This window comes from Otolemur garnettii, unplaced genomic scaffold (assembly GCF_000181295.1).
Source record: "Otolemur garnettii isolate 467f Iridium unplaced genomic scaffold, OtoGar3 scaffold00003, whole genome shotgun sequence".
NCBI classification, from domain to species: Eukaryota; Metazoa; Chordata; class Mammalia; order Primates; family Galagidae; genus Otolemur; species Otolemur garnettii.
In genome coordinates, this window is record NW_003852398.1 from 42,710,102 (window position 1) to 42,729,284 (window position 19,183).

General features: G+C 38.3%; 2 protein-coding genes across 2 annotated transcripts in view; one reads left to right on the plus strand and one right to left on the minus strand.

The window, feature by feature from the left end:
• HSPA4 (heat shock protein family A (Hsp70) member 4) overlaps positions 1-19,183 on the minus strand; it is a 70,479-nt gene that overhangs the window by 5,923 nt on the left and 45,373 nt on the right. The window contains exons 8-15 of the mRNA XM_012808844.2: positions 15,983-16,059; positions 9,607-9,758; positions 8,981-9,087; positions 8,153-8,286; positions 6,939-7,120; positions 5,893-5,982; positions 1,975-2,127; positions 1-120 (exon numbers count right to left, since the gene is read on the minus strand). Of these exons, the coding sequence (XP_012664298.1) occupies positions 1-120; positions 1,975-2,127; positions 5,893-5,982; positions 6,939-7,120; positions 8,153-8,286; positions 8,981-9,087; positions 9,607-9,758; positions 15,983-16,059 (1,015 nt within the window). The remainder of the gene's footprint in view (positions 121-1,974; positions 2,128-5,892; positions 5,983-6,938; positions 7,121-8,152; positions 8,287-8,980; positions 9,088-9,606; positions 9,759-15,982; positions 16,060-19,183) is intronic.
• Positions 11,735-11,996, plus strand: LOC111726988 (cytochrome c oxidase subunit 6C-like). The gene has a single exon (XM_023516299.1). The coding sequence runs from the start codon at positions 11,769-11,771 to the stop codon at positions 11,994-11,996; it is 228 nt and encodes a 75-aa protein (XP_023372067.1). The 5' UTR covers positions 11,735-11,768.

The following is a 19,183-nucleotide window of genomic DNA, read 5'->3' on the forward strand; positions in this document are numbered from 1 at the left end:
GCTCACAAACTTCTCATATTCACCACTAAGCTTGTCTCTCATTTCATACACATATTCTTCCACTGCATTCTTAGCATCATTCCGCTCCTTCTCCAATTTATCCTGCATGATCATCTTACCCTGAGAACATGAAATTAATATTGCATATAAATCAGATATTAACACAAGACAATTTTCACTTAAATACTAACATAACAGAGAGTTCTTCTTCCCCAAATCCTATTAGATCTGTGAGTCACCCAACAAATGAAAGATAGATTATCCTAACAAATTTTGAAGATAAAGAACTTAAGATTTTTAGGCAGCACCTGTGGCTCAAAGGAGTAGAGCACCGGCCCCATATGCCAGAGGTGGCGGGTTCAAACCCAGCCCCACCCCAAAAACTACAAAAAAAAAAGAAATGAGATTTCCTAGCCAGGCATTATGATGGGCACTTGTAGTCCCATCATACTTGGGAGGCTGAGGCAAGAGAATTGCATGAGCCCCAGAGTCTGAGGTTGCTGTGACTTGTGACATCACAGCACTCTACAGAGGGTGACATAGGGAAACTATCTCAAAAAGAAAAATGAAATTTTTGTGTCAGAGAAAAGCACTAAAAATATCAAGGTATACACACACTCAAAAGTAAAAATAAAGAATTTAAAGGCCAGGCTCGGCGCCTGTGGCTCAAGTGGCTAAGGTGGCGGGTTCGAATCCAGCCCCGGCCCGCCAAAAAACAACGACAGCTGCAACCAAAAAATAGCCGGGCATTGTGGTGGGCACCTGTGGTCCCAGCTACTTGGGAGGCTGAGGCAAGAGAATCACTTAAGCCCAAGAGTTTGAGGTTGCTGTGAGCTGTGATGCCATAGCAATCTACCCAGGGCAACATAGTGAAACTCTGTCTCAAAAAAAATAAAACAAATAAATAAAATACCTAAAAGAGTACAATTGGAATGTTTCTAAACAAGGAAATGTTAAATGCCTGGGGCAAGGGATATCCCAATTACCCTGATTATATGCCTATATCAAAACAATGTATGTGGGTGGCACCCACAGTTCAGTGGGCAGAGTGCTGGCCACATAGGCCGAGGCTGGCGTGTTTGAATCCAACCTGGGCCTGCTAAACAACAACGACAACTACAACAACAAAAAGAAACAGCCTGACATTGTGGCAGGTGCCTGTAATCCCAGCTACTTGGGAGGCTGAGGCAAGAGAATTGCATAAGCCCAAGAGTTTGAGGTTACTGTGAGCTATGACACCACAGTACTCTACTGAGGGTGACAGCTTAAGACTCTGTCTCAAAAAAAAAAAAAAAAGCTACATGTGCCCTATAAAAATAACTATTTGTATCCCTAATAATTTTTTTAATTATTGATTAATGGTCACAAGGTAAAATACTCTATTGTACTATTACAGATTATGAAGAAAAATAAAATGTATTCATGTAGTATAAATGCCAAAGGTGCTACGAAACAAAACTATTCTAAGATCCAGTGGATACCTAATAAGAATCCTCACAGATAACAATTAATACAATAAATGTGCTCCAGAATCTCAAACCTTGAATCACTCACCATAACAAGAGTTACTGATTTTATACATTGACTGGCAATGGAAAGGAACTAATAAGCAAAATAGTGCTGCCATTTAATGCTATGTGATTTCTCTACTGATCAACTCCATGACCCACCACTTCAAATATCCCAATCTCTGGTGAAAAAATAAACATACACACCCGAATATCAATCACATTATGTCAAAGATCTCCTAAGAAGGATCCTAGCAATATAGACATCGTATTAGTATTATCATAAATGAATTTGTACACAACATAAGCACTATAATTTAAACTTGTCATTACAGTACCCAAAAGTCCAGATTATTTTTTCAAAATCCAAACAACGAGAAATGCATAAAGATCACTAGAAACAGAGTCTGAATGCTATGATTATTAATCTGTTAGCTCATTATTCTAGAAGACTTTAAATAACCACCTCATTTTCAATGTACAAGTTGAGCATCTCTCTGTCTATCTGCCATAATAGCTGATTTTCAATTGGCAGGTCCACAGTACTGGTCTTCACTTTTGCCTTCTTGGCTTGGGGTGGTTGGTCCATCTTTTTATCTTTTGATCCAGCTTGGGAAGTCTAAAATAAAACAAACACAGACTACTTTAAATTTCAAAATAGGTCTTTTTTTTTTGGAGACAGAATCTCACTCAGCTGCCATGGGGTTGAATGCCATGGCATTATAGCTCACAGCAAACTCAAACTCCTGGGCTCCAGTGATCCTCTTGCGTTAGCCTCCCAAGTAGCTGGGACTACAGGTGCCCACCACCATGCCTGGCTATTTTTAGAGATGGGATCTTGCTTTGGCTCAGGCTGGTCTAGAACTTCTCAGCTCAAGCAATCCTCCTGCCTCTGCCTCCCAGAATGCTAGGAGTACAGGAGTGAGCCATCACACTCAACAAAATAGGTCTTATTTTAAAGGCTTTTATATTAACTTTGTTTCCTTATGACCTAACTTACTTAGGACTATCAAAACATCTGCAAAAAAAACAAAGGTAATTAGGGCAGCACTAATTACTCTCAAAGGAGTAGGGCATCGGCCCCATATGCCGGAAGTGGCAGGTTCAAACCCAGCCCCGGCCAAAAAAAACAAAAACCAAAAAAAAAAAAAAAGTAATTATCATGAGGTATCAAGAGTAGGCAAACTCATAGGGATGAAAGCTGAATGGTATTTGTCGGGAGTGGGGAGAATGGAGAATTGCTGGTGTAGAGTTTCAGTTTTGTAAGATGAATATTTTCTGACTGGTTGCAATACAATGTTTATATTTAACACTGTACTGAACTGTACATTTTTTTAAAAGCTAAGATGGCAAATTTTGTGTGTATTTTATCACAACTGAAAATAAATTTTAAGGCCAGGTGTGGTGGCTCACACTTGAACCTCAATACCCTAGGGAGGCCGAGGTGAGTGGACTGCTTGAACAAGAGCAAGACCTCATTTCTAAAGCTAGCTGAATGCTTTGGCAGCCACCTATAGACCCAGCTACTAGGAAAGTGGGAGCAAGGGAATCACTTGAGCTGAAGAGTTTGAGGTTGCTGTAAGCTATGATGCCATGGCACTCTGAGGGCAACACAGACTCTTTCTCAAATAAGTAAATTCTTAAAAAACAAATACATGTAGCAATGTCCTGCAATAAACATATAAGTACTAAGCAATACTCTCCTATTCCTAGCTAAACACATATACATACAAAGTTAATAGGTATGAAATTTAAGAATCAGTAACATATTTGCAATATGATTTCCAGAATGTTTAAAACTATTTACATTTTCAAAACAAATGAGAAACCCACTGCACCCATCCATAAATGGGAATTTATTTAACTTCATCTATTATTTTAGTGAGTTTTAAGTCAGTAACCTTTTCTCACACAATTATTACTACTTCAAACTGCCTAGTAATATTCAATCCATTATCCCTTTTAGAATTTTTGTGTTTTTTCTTCCCACCAATAACTGGCTCTTCCAGTTTTCACTAATTTCACATAGTCTATACAAGTTTTTGTCCAATGTATCCATCTTTTTCCTTTGTGATTACCTTCGCTGCTTTTATTGAAAACCCTTCTCCATCCAAGATTAGAAAAATATATAACTTCAAGCTTGTGTTTTTCTGGGTTTTTTTTTTTTTTTGAGACAGAGCCGCAAGCTATTGTCCTAGGTAGAGTGCCCTGGTGCCACAGCTCACAGCAACCTCCAGCTCCTGGGCTCAAGCTATTCTCCTGCCTCTGCCTCCCAAGTTGCTAGGGCTACAGGCGCCCACCACAACACCCAGCTGTCTTTGGTTGCAGCCGTCACTGTTGTTTGGTGGGCCTGGGCTGGATTCGAACCCACCAGCTCAGGTGTATGTGGGCTCAAGCCTCAGCCACTTGAGCCGCAGGCGCCAAGCCTTTCTGGGATTTTTGTTGTTGTTGTTTTCTTTTCCCTTCTTGTCTAGCTAAGAGAAATTTCTGGGTTTTATAATTTTTTAATTCACCTGGAATTCAATTTGTTCTATTATGAGAGGAAACACCTCATATATAAGTTAACTTAAGTCAACTGCAGAAACTGTTATTTTTATTTCATTTCCCTTAGAAGCAATACTTTGAAAGACATTTCAATTTTTGAGTTACCCAAGGAAGCAGTATGTAATAAGCCCCCTAAAATTTCCCACAGTTCCAAAGCATTGGGGTAGAGGGACCTGTAACTTCTCCCTTCTTTTCACCTGCCTTCTACAAACAGAAGAACAAGCACTTCTCTCTACCAGTGCTGCCCCCACCCTACCCAACAATATGAAAGATTTTCCATCTTGAAAAAGGCCTGGGCTCGGCACCCGTAGCACAGTGGTTATGGCACCAGCCACATACACCAAGGTTGGAAGGTTCAAACTTGGCCCAGCCAGCTTAAGCAACAATGACAACCACAACAACAAAAAAATAGCCAGGCATTGTGGCGGGCACTGTAGTCTCAGCTACTTGGGAGGCTGAGGCAAAAGAATCACTTAAGCCCAAGAGTCTGAGGTTGCTGTGAGCTGTGATACTACAGCACTCTACTGAGGGCAACATAATGAAATTCTGTCTCAAAAAAAAAAAAAAAAAAAAAAAGGGCCTGACACAACTAAATCTGTGAGTGCAATTTCCTCTGTCCATATTTTTCTTTTTAAATATTACTTCCACAGCTAAAGGGAAGCAATTAAAATTTGTTAACTGACATGAAAATTAGTAGCAACAGACTTAAGCCACCTTAAGTCTCTGCCAAATGCCACAATAAGAAAATTCCTAAGAGGGTGAGATTATAAACTACAATTTTATAAAGTACTTGAAAGGGAAGGTATTTCCAATTTTAAGAACAAACCTAAATGTGAAAACTTGAAATCAAAGAATAGGTTCTAAAGAAGTCAAAAATGTTACAGATTCAGGCTAGGGATGGTAGCTCACAACTGTAATCCTAGCACTCTGGGAGGCCAAGGTGGAGGACTGCTTGAACTCAGGAGTTTAAGATCAGCCAAAGCAAGAGCAAGACCCATATCTCTACTAAAAATAGAAAAAACTAGCTGGGTGTCATAGTGGGCACCTGTAGTCCCAGCTACTCAGGAGGCAAGAGGGTCACTTTAACCCAAAAAACTGAGATTGCTGTGAGCTATGATAATGCCACAAGCACTCTACCCAGGGCAACAGAGTGAGGTTCTGCCTCAAAAAAAAGATTCATTTTGGGCTAAGTTATTTACATTGTTAACAAAATGATTTAAATACAGTAACTAAAATATCTTTCAATAAAAAGTATAGATTAAGGAGTTGATAAAATATGAAAAAATTTGTTTATCGGTAATATATAAATTATGGGTAGAACAACTGAATGAGGGCAATTCACAAACTAATATAAACTAACTGCTAGCCTAGTAAAACTAAGGATTCATAGTGCTTGCTTCCCATGTATCAACCAGAATAGAGTTCAAAGGCCATCTTGCAAAAGGCGCACTACAAAACGCTATGAAATCTTGCTTTAAAATTGTTCAAAGGTTGAATGCAGTGGCTCATGCCTATAATTCTAGCACTTTGGCAGGCCAAGACAGGAGGATTACTTGAGGCCCAGACTTTGAGACCAGCCAGGCAACATATAAAAACACCATCACTACAAACAATTTAAAAATTAGCCAAGCATGGTAGCAGATGCCTGTCTACTCGGGAGGCTAAGTTGGGAGGATCACGTGAGCCCAGGAGTTCAGGCCTAAGCAAGAAAGTGACACCCTAATTTAAAATATATACAATTTTTTTCCAAATAAATGCAGAATCCCTACTACTATAAACCTAAGACACAGCCCATGTATTTTAAGAGACCACAATTCATACTCTAAAACATAACTCATACCTCCATTTCTTCAGACTCTGCCTTGTTTTCTGCTGGCGTCTGCTGCTGTTGCTCTTCTACATGAGCTTCCTCCTGGTCCACCTGCATCTTCTGAAAAACATGTCAAATTAAATCCTCAAATTAGGAAATACTAACAAAAAACCAAACAAACTTCATGGCATACTGACGAAGTCACAATGTATGAAAGTAAGTGTATGAAACTCCTGCTGAATTACCAACAATCAGAAGACCTAGACTCAAATTCCACATATGTTACATATTACCTAGAACGGAGTTTTCCTCTCTGGATCTCAGTACTGCATGTGTATAATGGGGATAACACCTGCCCTCCCTTACCTTTACACACTGTACTTCACCACGTGTGCTGTCATGTAACACTATCTATAATCTGAAGAGAGCAACAGTTGCTCTGAGCTTCCTCATGAGTAATTTCTCTGAAAATTTTAACTTTCTTCTAACAGTTCCTAAACAAACCTTTTCACTTTCAAAAGTACAACCAATGTATATGTTAGGGGAAGTGAACACATTGAGAAATCTGTTAAAACTACAAAGAATGAAGGAAGAGGTCTGTAGAGAGCCCCAGTGTCTGCAGCATATTAGAATGACCTGTGAGGCTTTTAAAACTACTGGGACCGGGGCCCTAACCCAGACCAATTCCAACCAACTCTCTGGAAATGAAACCCAAGCATTTATACATAAAGCTTTGATTTTGATGCACAGTGAAGATAAGGCACAGTAGTTCTAAAAAATGAGTATACAATCTATTCTACTTGTAAAAATAATTAACTAAGACTTAGCATTCTTCAATAACCTGAAAGAATTAAAAATAACTCAAGTTGAGCAGTGCATGATCTGAAGGGAGGAGTCAACTATGTTAAGATCCTCTGCTGGTTCCCCTATGTTGGGAAAAGGGGACATATACAAACCCACTCTCACTCAGCAACTCTGTCACAGTGTTCCTCCTCCCTTGTCACCAAGTCTTACTGGACAGCATCTAGACAAGTCACCACTGAGCTGTCAAAAATGGTATAAAATGTCCAGATTACCTCTTCCTCCTTCGCATTCTGGTCTGTTTCCATTGGTTCCTCATTTTCCTCAGACTTATGTACTTCTGCTAGGGATGCACTAGACACACTGAAAATGCCATGGACATTTACTCGAACCTTGACTTTCACTTTTGAACTGGAGCCATCAGACTGAGGAGTGACTTTCTGAACTGAAAACTGGGCTAGGGATATAAGAGAAACAAAAGGGAATACAAAACCTATGAGGATGAATCCAAACATGGATATAATAATAAGCCCACCCTGCCAAGTTATGTCCAGTTCTCAGTGGCAGTTCAGTAACTAACATGATGCTTCAAAACCAAGCAAGTGGATATTTAAGAATCTTACTAAATCATCAGGTTTCTCCTTCTGTTTTCACATTTAGTCTTTTATTATCCTGTCCCAATCAAGAGCTCAAATATCTAATTCTTTCCTTTCTTCCAGTCCCTTGTTGAATTCATTTTTCTATGCTAACAGGTAAATTCCTAAAACAGATGTCACATTCTCCTCTACTGACAAAAAAATCCCACTGATTCCACATTCTGCCATTTTACCAAGAAACTGCCATCTCTGTTATACAGACTGTTACTGTACAGCGCTTCAGTTATGTTTTCTTGATTCCAGCAACTCTGCAAAGTATGAATTATCATCCTTATTCCTGGTTTTACAAATGAATAAACTAGGTTACAATAAACAAACTAGGTTAACTTTCCACAGCTTGTAAGTGCCATTCAGAATACTCCTGTGTACCCCTCTTACCTATGTATCCTAGATCTTTTCAGTATAATTCCAATTTCTCTTCTCTACAAGTATTTTCCAGATAAGAGTTTATCACAGTCTATAAAGACTCTAGCCAATCTGGTTTAAAAATCTAGGATATACTAATACTGTACTACAATCTCCTAATGATTTCCTATGTACATCTTATACATGTACCTTAGGGCCAGAACAGAATTTCTTTAACTCCTTAAAGTATACACAAGGTATAACCACAATACCCAGAAACTGAGAAATACTGCCCACACAACAGGAGATCCAATTAAATAATAACCATCTGCCTGGCTCTGAACTTGTTAACAAGACTGGAAGAGGTTTTCTTTTGTGATATAAGCTACCCAAATTTCAGAATGTTATACTGCTTCTTTCTGTTATCCTGGTTCTTCAAGTAGACATAAGCTTTTTTATTTTTTTCTCATTTCCAACTCTTCACTTACCTATAGCAGGATCTGGGTAGGGTAACTCCCGAGGAAAGCTGTAATAGGCCTCAAGAGTGAAAGGTTCCTTTCTATAAAATGTGAGAACTTTAGAGAAAGGAGCAGCATGATTTTTTGCAAAGACTTCACAGTCACTAAACAGAGGAAAAAGAAAAACATACAAATTCAGGATATTACTAACACTTTTACCCATATATTCTAGGTTTATTATTACTGCACAGTCCTATTTTCTGGCTCTTCTCAACTGACATCATTTCTAGATTATGAAAGTTTCCAGCTGGGTGCAGAGACTCATGCCTATAATCCTAGCAGTTTCATAGGCCAAGGCAGGAGGATTGTTTGAGGCTTGGAGTTCAAGACCAGCCCAAGCAAAAGACATCACCTCTGCAAAAACACAGAAAACTTGACTGGGCATGGTGGCACATGGTGGCACAAGTAGTCCCAGCTACTTGGGAGGTTACAGCACAAGAACCACCTGAGCCCAGAAGTTTGAGACTGCAGTGAGCTATTATCATGCCACTGCACCTCCAGCCTAGGTGACAAAGAGAGACCTTATCTTATTTTTTAAAAGTTTCCAAGAATCTCTGTGTATAATTCACTGAAGAAAGGTAAGTAATTCAAATAGCATATAAAAGACACCAATGATCTTAGCAGGACTAAATGTAGAAAACTAAATAAGAACACAAATTTATTTACTCTGACTAAAATAAGTGATTACTTTCCTCCATGCACTGAGAAACTGTTACAAATTTGTGTAAGGTGAAATGGAGATGATATAGTACTCATGCTTAATTAACTTTAAGTCTAAGAATTATTAATAAACCTTACCTTGACCCTTCTTCAGCTGGAGAATTCCATCTCAGAGAGATTGGATAGGGTAGTACATCAGTGATAGAAAATTCTCTGACTTTGAAAGCAGGCGATAAGATTGCACACTAGAATAAATAATTTTTAAAAATTCCATTTTGACAAGTACAGACATAAACTAACAACTATCACAACACCCACAAATAATGACTTCAGAAGATCATCATTACCAGTCTTTTAAAAATATTTACATTACTAATTTAATGGAGTATAAACAAGCAATTTCACAAACTTCTATCATTTGTCAAATTATCTATATACTTAACTACTGTTTATTATTTTTCCATTAACCCCCCCACCTTCATTTAATTGACATATTCTACACTTTGTGTTAAACAAAAATATACCAAATCTAGTCGTATTTCAGGCTCAGAGTTAACTATGTTTCTAGTCAATAAATTCATCTTACTATATGCTGTAGAATACAATTCCTTTTATGAATTATTACCTCTGCCATCCATTTTAAAACAAAAATTTCAAAATCTAACACCCTGAGATCTCCCTGAAGTTACCAGTTAGCTATGTAACCACTGCCATCTTGTTATAATTACTTATAAATGTCTGCCTTTAAAAGAAAGAAGATTCACCTGCAATGCACAGCCTCGAGTGACAGCTTCATCAGCATTTAATGTTGTACTAAGTTCTTTACCAAAAAATTTGCTGATCTTCTCTTTTACTGCAGGAATTCTTGTAGCACCACCAACTAGCTCCACTGCATAAATATCTTCTTTCTTTAACCCTATTTTTAAACAATTAGACATTTATATTAAAAGAATCTTTAAATTAGTATTTGACAACAAAATAACATCTTGTAATGATGAAGTAAGTCACAAGTTAACAAAACTTCCCTCCCTCACCACCTTCCACAATACACATACACACAGGTACACTCACATAGGTCTGTGGCACCTGAAATCTAGTAGGTATTTTGGCTCTCAAAATAATGAGGGAAAGGTGGCACAAAACTAACAGGATTTAAGAGGTGAGGGCCAGAAATATTCAATATCCTGCAATGCCCAGGTCCTGTGATCTCTGACAGAAGTCTCACACAACAAAAGTATGTAGTTTCCTCGTATCGGAAAGAAAGCAGGTACATATCAAAGTTCTGCTCTTGCTCATAGAATATCTCTTCACACCTCCTGACTTCCTCATCACAACCACTGACAATTTCTTGACAATGACTATTTAAAGAAATGGGCTGACTTCTGGAATTGGTTAAGTTCAGCAAAGTATCAGGTTACAAAATCAATATACACAAATCAGTAGCATTCCTATACACCAACAGTCAAGGCTGAGAAGCAAATCAAAGCCTCAATAGCTTTCACAATAGCAACAAAGAAAATAAAATACTTGGAATATATTTAACCGAGGTGAAAAACCTCTACAAGAACCACAAAACAGAGAGGAAGGAAATCTCAGAGAATGTGACATATCATGCTTATGGATCAACAGAATCAGTATTGTTAAAATGTCTACACCACCCAAAGTACAGAATTAAAATTCATTAGGATACCAATATCATTTTTTGCAGATCTATAAAAAATAATTTTACCCATAGTTTAGAACCAGAAAAGATCTGAAATAAACAAAGCAACCTTAAGGAGAAAGAATAAATCAGGAGGCATCACTTTACCAGACTTCAAGTTATACTACAAGTCTCCAGTAACCAAAACAGCATGGTACTGACACAAGAACAGAGATTCTGACTAATGGATCAGAACAGAGAACCCAGATATAAAACCATCCTCATATTGCCATTTGATCTTTGACTAAGCAGATAAAAATATACAATGGGAAAAAGAATTCCTCTTTAATAAATGGTGCTCGGAAAACTGAATAGCCACATGTAGAAGACTGAAACGGGATCCCCACCTCTGATCACTCACAAAAATTAATTCACAATAGATAAAGGGCTTAAACGGAAAAACTATTATAAATATCAGCCTAGGCAAAGAATTTATTAAGAAAAAAAGAAAGGATTCAAGAAGATTCCAAAGGCAATCACAGCAACAACAAAAATAATAAGTGAGATCCAATTCAATAAAAAAGCTTTTGCACAGCCAAAAAATCAACGGAATGAATAGACAATCCATGTAATGAGAGAAAACATTCCCATACTATCCATTCAACAAAGACCTAAGAACCAGTATCTACAAGGAACTCATACAAAGAAAGAAGACATCAAACAACCCCAAAAGAAAACAGAGTAATGCTCAGTAAACATATGAAAAAAATGCTCAACAACTCTAATCATCAGGGAAATGTAAATCAAAACCACAAGATACATACAGTGAAAATGGCTTTTATCCAGAAATCCCAAAACAACAGATGCCAGTACAGATGAAAAAAAAAGAAATATTTATTATATGCTGTTGGTGAGACTGCAAACTAGTGTAACCTCTTTGGAAAGTAATATGGAGGTGCCTCAAAGAATTAAATATAGATCTACCATTTGATTCACCAATCCCACTACTGAGTATTTACGCAAAGGAAAAAAAGTTATTCTATTAAAGATAGTTGCATTTGTTTATGGCAGCACAAGGCACAATCGCAAAGATGTGGAAATGACCCAAATACCCATTAATATGTGAGTGGACTAATAAAATCAGTATATGTAAACCATGGAAGTATTACTCAGGCATAAAAAAGATGGTCAATTAATAGTATCTTTTGTAATGACCTAGATAAAACTAGAAATCACAGGGAAGGACGCGTTGAGGTTGGCAACCCATCAAGGATAGTAACTACCATGGCTTCCAGTGCTTTGGCCAAACCTCAGATGCGTGGCCTCTTGGCCAGGCGCCTGCGGATTCATATTGTTGGAGCATTTGTTGTATCCCTGGGGGTCGCAGTTTTCTATAAGTTTGCTGTGGCTGAACCAAGAAAGAAGGCATATGCAGATTTCTACAGAAATTATGATTCTATGAAAGATTTTGAGGAGATGAGGAAGGCTGGTGTCTTTCAGAGCGTCAAATAATTTTGAAATACAAAGAATTTCTTTGGGCTGATTTACATAGACATCTGTCACTGACCTGTGTTCCTGAGCTATGAATATGAGTGATAAATAAACTATTAATAAATTCAAAAAAAAAAAAAAAAAAAACTAGAAATCACTCTCCTAAATGAAATATCACAAGAATCGAAAAACAAATACCCTATGTGCTCACTTTTAAAGTGGAACTGAATCATCAACAAGCATGTGTACATATGGTAATAAAATTTAATGGGAATCAAGCAGACAGAAGGGAGGAAGGGGAAGGGTGAATTCACACCTAATGGGCACAATGCACACTATCTGGGGAATGGGCACAATTTTATAACCTTGATTCAAACTCCACGAAAAGTAAAGCATGTAAACAAAACATCTATAACCCTGTAACATTCTTTTTTAAAAAAACAGGTCAAAGTGCCATGCTCTGGATATCAGTTTCTGAGCTCCAACAGAATCCTAAGATTATGGCTTCATATTTTTAAAGGAAATGAGTAGAATTCATAGCTGACCCTCAAAGAGAACTTCTTAGTAAAGAATACTGATAATACTTAGATTAGAAACTACTGCAATGAGGAATGGCAGCTGTACCTTGCTTCTAAGTGCAACTTCAAAAAGCAATGTTGACCCAGATGTTTTCCCTTTCCAGATGGGACCAAGTAAAGAAGACAGGCTTAAACTTGCACAACTGTAGACATACATGAGAAAACATCTTCCTATTGTAGGGGTAATATTAGTTTTTAAGGATGATGTTGAACCCCAGCTTAGAGGATTTGAAAAGTTTAGAAACTGAGCAGCGCCTGTAGCTCAGTGGGTAGGGCGCTGGTCACATACACCCAGGCTGGCAGGTTCGAATCCCACCTGGGCAAGCTGAACAACGACAACTGCAGCAAAAGAATAGCCTGGCATTGTGGCAGGCGCCTGTAGTTCCAGCCACTCAGGAGGCTGAGACAATAGAATCATTTAAGCCCAAGAGTTTGAGGTTGCTATGAGATATGAAGCCATAGCACTCTACTGAGGGTGACACAGTGAGACTCTCTCTCAAAAAAAAAAAAAAAGAAAGAAGAAAAGTAAAGTTTAGGAACCAGAGATCTCAGGTGGATTGAGTTTAGTTCTGATTTTTTGACTGTCACAAGCTGCAACTTGCACTTTCTATTAATTATTTTAAATGAGCTTCCCTGCAGTGCCCATATGCTTTCTTTGTGTTTCACTGAGAATCAGGTTATGTGGTGTATTTCCATAAGAACCCTCTTTGCCAAAAGGATTTTTGTACAGAATTATTCTTCAAATTCTTAGAAACTTAGAAGACTATAATCATACGACTAATAGAGAATACTTTAACACATTTTGCTTCCAAATCTTCAGAGATCATCTGTGTATTTTTTTTTAAGTTAAATTTTCTCCTCTCACATTACCCTAAGCAGTGCAGCTGGAAGCCTCCAGGACCATATACTTTAAATTATCTCTATTTATAGTATTTCACATGAAAAGAACAAAACCAGATTGGTAGTAATTATGGTCTTACGATGTCTCTTTCTCTGATATCAGTTTTAAAAATTAAGGTTATTTGGGGAGATATGAAAAGCATGAGCAAAGCGAGACCCAATCTTTACTAAAAATAGAAAACTGAGCCAGGTGTGCTAGCACACACCATAGCCTCCCAGCTACTCAGAAGTCTGAGGCAGGAGGAATGCTTGAGCCCAGGAGTTGCTATGAGCTGGGCTGAGGCCACAGCACTCCAGCCACCTGTCTCCAGCCTGGGTGACAGAGCAATACTTTTGTCTCAAGAAAAAAAGGATTATTTGGGGGATAAGGTCCTCATCCTTGGCAAATTCATAATACATGTTCATGGCATTCTGACTTCAGAAAAATGACAAGATAAATTCCTTTTATAAAAAAAGAAAGAAATGGTGGGGAAGAATATCCTGTCTATCATAATCACTCTGATTTAATAACAAAGCCTGCTAGGCGTGGCTACTATAATCCTAGCACTCTGGGAGGCTGAGGAAGGTCGACTGCCTGAGCTCATGGGCCAGCCTGAGCCAGAGCAAAACCTCGTCTCTAAAACAAAAAAAATATCAGGGCACTGAGAAGGGTACAGATATACGGAGATTAAGGCAGGCAAGAGGATTACTTGAGCCCAGGAGTTTGAGGTTGCTATAAGCCATGACACCACAGCACTCCACTAAGGGTGACAAAGTGAAACTCTGTCCAAAAATAAATAAATAATAAAGCCTATACCAAGCTGACAATATACCTCAACACTCTGAAATAATTAGCAGCCAACACAATGAACTCTACTACATTGTCAGTGGTTTAATAAAAATTAGTAATATCTTCCTAAATCAAACAGCCACCTTATAAACTGAGACAAAATTATAGCATCTTCTTAAGTATATGTTTATCATACCTTCCCTTTGTTGTGTTTCATTCAGCAAAGGCAGGGTCCTCAAACTTTTTAAACAGGGGGCCAGTCCACTGTCCCTCAGACTGCTGGAGGGCTGGACTGCGGGCCCGGGACCAGTCGGGTGCTAAGCAGGACAGGCAGCGGTGGCAAAAACACCCAGTGGGCTGAATAAATGTCCTCAGCGGGCCACATGTGGCCCGCAGGCCATAGTTTGAGGACCCCTTAGCTAAGAATTCACTGGCAGCAGCACTTACAAAACTGCCACATTGGCCTTTCCAGGCAATTTTTGCTACCATAAAATAAATAAGAGGCTTATATCCATTTTCAGTTTGAATTAGGTTTCTTGGAGAAATTTTTATTAGATTTCCATGGATACTTATCAAACAATTACTAGAGGGGTAAGAGGTGCTCTGGGTCAAAAGACAAAGATAAAAAGGCACTTAATACAGGACTGAAGCAGTTCCTATAATAAAAATTGGTATAACTACCTAAAAGAAAGTAATAAACAACATTTTCCACAGAATCTGAGATATACCAATGTCCACAGCCCTATGGTGTTGAACCCCAGCTTAGAGGATTTGATTTTCTCTATGAAAATATGAAAGCTTTCTCATATGAAAGCTATAGCTTTCTTTCTCATATGAAAGCTATAACCTAATTATAGCCTAAGAATATAGGGAGGGAGAGAGGAGGGGAGAGGAGAGGGGTGGATGGCTGGAGGGATTACCTCTGTGGTTTATCTTACAAGGGTACAAGTGAATCTTTCTGAAAGTAGAATATAAACATCTTAACACAATAACTAGGAATAGGCTATGTTAACCAGTTTGATGAAAATATTTCAAATTGTATATGAAAACACCACACTATACCCCATGATTGCATTAATGTACACAGCTACCATTTAATATAAAAAAAAGAAAGAAACATGATAGTGTTTTGGAAAATGAGAGGGGATTGAAACTAAACCCTGGGTAACATCAGCATTTAAGATGAAGAAAGAGGTGGAAAGAAAGCCAGCAACAGAGGCAGAGAAAGCAATCAGAGAAGTAAAACCCAAGCGTGTTCACACAGAAGTGAGAGGAGACCTGAGTGTGGAGCTCTGGGTAACAGTCAACCACACCAGTCACTGCAGAGAGGCCGGGGCAATCTAGCACTAAGAAGAGTTCAAAGAACTTGGTGACAGAAAGCCTCTAATGACCCAAAAGCCCATTCCTAGCAGAGAGATGGGAGCCAAAGCCAGACTGCTCTGGTGGAGAAGCTGAACTGGCACTTGGCAAGGACTCCTTTCTTGTGGTGGTTAATGGGAAGGAGAAAAGTAGGGCAATACTTCGCGGCAAAAACATGATGGAGAAGATCTGTGGCTATGCTTTGTAAGGGGACAAAATTATTAAATGAATTATTAAATGAATAATTATCTTCCAAAGAAAATGTCCTCACTAATGGTTAACTCCCTACTGAATACCGCTAAATCCCAAATTCCATTTTAAAATAATAAAAATAATTGGCATTTGAAAAAAAAAAAAAAGAATCTGAGATATACAAACAAGCAATCATAAAAAATACTTACTGGCTTGTTCCAAAACACTACGAAGTGGTGGCTCCACTCTAGCTAAGAGATCATCGCACATTTCCAGAAATTTGCCTCTATTAAAAAACAAAAAAAGTTAGATTAAATCACATTCCACTTTTTTTTTTTTAAAGAGACAGAGTCTCACTTTGTCACCGTCAGTAGAGTACTATGGCATCACAGCTCACAGCAACCTCCAGCTCTTGGGCTTAGACTGTTCTCTTGCCTCAGCCTCACGAGTAGCTGCGCCCGCCTCAATGCCCGGGTATTTTTTTGTTGCAGTTTGGCTGGGGCCAGGTTTGAATCCACCACTCTCAGTATATGTGGCCAGCACCCTACTCACTGAGCCACAGACACTGCCCCACATTCCACTTTTAAGTGCAATAGATGGCTAAAATCGAAAAACAAGTAAGTGTGGCAAGATGTGGAGAAACTGGATCCCTCATACAATCTCAGGAAGTAAAATGAAAATGGTGTAGCCACTTTGAGAAAGTGTCTGGCAATTCCTCAAAATGTTAAATAGAGTTACTGTTTAAGATTCATCATTTCCACTCTAGGTATATATCTGAAAGACCTGTGAACACATGTTCAAATTATTGTACATGAATGTTCACAAGCAACAGCTTTGCTCATAAGAGCCAAAATGTGCAAACAACCCAAATAACTATCAACTATATTCAGCATAAAACAAACTGAATATAGGCTGGGAGCCTGTAAGCTCATCAGCTACGGCACCAGCCACCTATACCAGAGCTGGCGGGTTCGACTGCCTAACAACGACAATTACAACAAAAACAAAAAACAAACAAACAAAAAAAGCCAGGCTGTAGTCCCAGCTACTAGGGAGGCTGAGGCAAGAGAATCGCTGAAGTCCAAGAGTTTGAGGTTGCTGTGAGCTAGGATGCTACAGCACTCTACTCAGGGGGACACATAGTGAGACTGTGTCTCCAAAACAAACAAAAAAAATTATGCTCAATAAAAGAGGCCTTGTATTAAAGACACACATACTGTGTTATTCCATTTACAAGAAGTTCTAGGTGGCACCTACTCAAAGGAGTAGGGCGCCTGCCCCATATGCCAGAGGTGGTGGGTTCAAACCCAGCCCCAGCCAAAAAAAAAAAGAAAAAGAAAAGGAAAATTTCACCACTCTGGCAAAGAACATTATCTTCACTCTAAAATGTTTTCCTCAATGCCTATATACATCCCTCAGCCTGAGGCAATCACTAACCTACTTTCTGTCTCCACAGATATGCCTGTATATGGACATTTCATGTAAATAAAAGTACACAACTAGGTGATTCTTAGCACTGATTCTCTCATTAATAAAGTTTTCCGGTTCATCCATGTTTTATCATCTACCTACACACTCAATGTCTTAAATTTCCAAATAATATCGCATAGCACAGACATGCCACATTTTGTTTATCCACTACAATTGGACATTTGGGTTGTTTCTACTGTTTGGCTACTATGAGTAGTGGTGCTACTAATATGAACATTCATATATGAGTTTTTGTGTGGACATGTTTACATTTCTCTTGGGTATGGATCAAAGAGTGTAATCACATAGTAGTTCTATGATAAACCTTTTGAGAAACTGCCATAGTGTTTTCCAAAATAGCTGCACCACCAGCAGCATATGAGGATTTCCCACATTTTCTCCAATGCTTATATTTTTCACAATATACAGCAATCCTCGTAAGTGTGAAGTGGTATCTCATTGTGGTTTTGATTTAAATTTACTTCCTTGATGACTAATGATGATGTACATCTTCTTGTGCTTATTGGCCATTTGTATACACTATCCTAAAAAAAAGTCTATTCAGATTCTTTGCCTATTTTTTATTTGGGTTGTCATTTTACTGAGTTGTAACAGTTCTTTATATATTCTAGATAAAAGCTGTTGAATCTCTTCATTCCCTATCAGATAAATACACAGAGCAACTAGGTTAGCAAAACCGAAACCCAAAATCAAAATCTACAACAAAGTATCCCCACAAATTTCAAAATACAAATAGGTAAAAAAACAAACCATGAGAGCTACAATTCCTGCTTAGTATCAACTCTGTGCAAAAGGAAGCAGAAGGAAACAGGGCATGTAATGGACTTGAAAACTCCGGAATAACCAAAACTCAGCAGGCCAATTTGAAAATACGAGCTGAAAAGAGTTTGCACACTCCAAAACAAGGTAGGCCCTCTGATGAGGTATACAGGAACCACAGCAAACTGGACCCAACCAAAAAATCCCCTTCAAGGAAAAAAAGACTACAATGAAGATAAATAACTGATTTAAAAAAAAAAAAAAATCCACACTGGCCTGGCACTATAGCTTGTGCCTGTAATTCCAGCACTTTGGTAGACCAAGAAAGGAAAATCAGACTTAAGACCAGGCAGGAGTTGGAGACCAGCCTGAGCAACACAATGAGCTCTTGTCTCTACAAAAAAAATAAAAATTAGTCAGGCTTGGTGGCATACACCAAAGTCCCAGGTACTCGGGAGTCTGAGACAGGAATATCACTTGAGCCCAGGAATTTGAGGCTGCAGTGAACTATGATTAAACCACTGTACTCTAGGCTGGGTGACAAAAGAATGAGGCCCTGTCTCAAGTAACATGATAAATAAAATGTAGTGTGTCTTATAATATTATTTGCCCCCCCCCAAAAAAGAAATGAAGTTCTGATAAATACTGTATTGTGAATAAACTTCAACATTATGCTAAGTTAAAGACGTCAGCCATAAAGGAAGCCAGACACATTAACACATGACTCCATTTATATGAAATACCCAGAATAGGTCAATCAATGGAGACAGAAAACAGACAAATGACTGCCAGAAGCCAGAGGCAAGAGGAAATGGGAAATAACTTCTTAATAAATGAGTATGGGGCTTTATTCTGGGACGATGAAAATATTTTTTCAAGATGGACATGGCCAGCACATAACACTGGGATGTACTAATACCCCTGAATTGTTCACTTTAAAATGGTTAATTTTATAGTATGTGTATCTTACCTCAAGGTTTTTAAAAATAAAGGAAAAAGTTAATTGGAAAAAACACTAATGTCATAAGTGTCAGAAAATTAATGAAAGATTTCTGACATTAGTGTTTCTTTAATTAAAAAAAGTGATAAGCATTAAATGGGCTTGGCGCCTGTGGCTCAAGCGGCTAAGGCGCCAGCCACATACACCTAAGGTGGCGGGT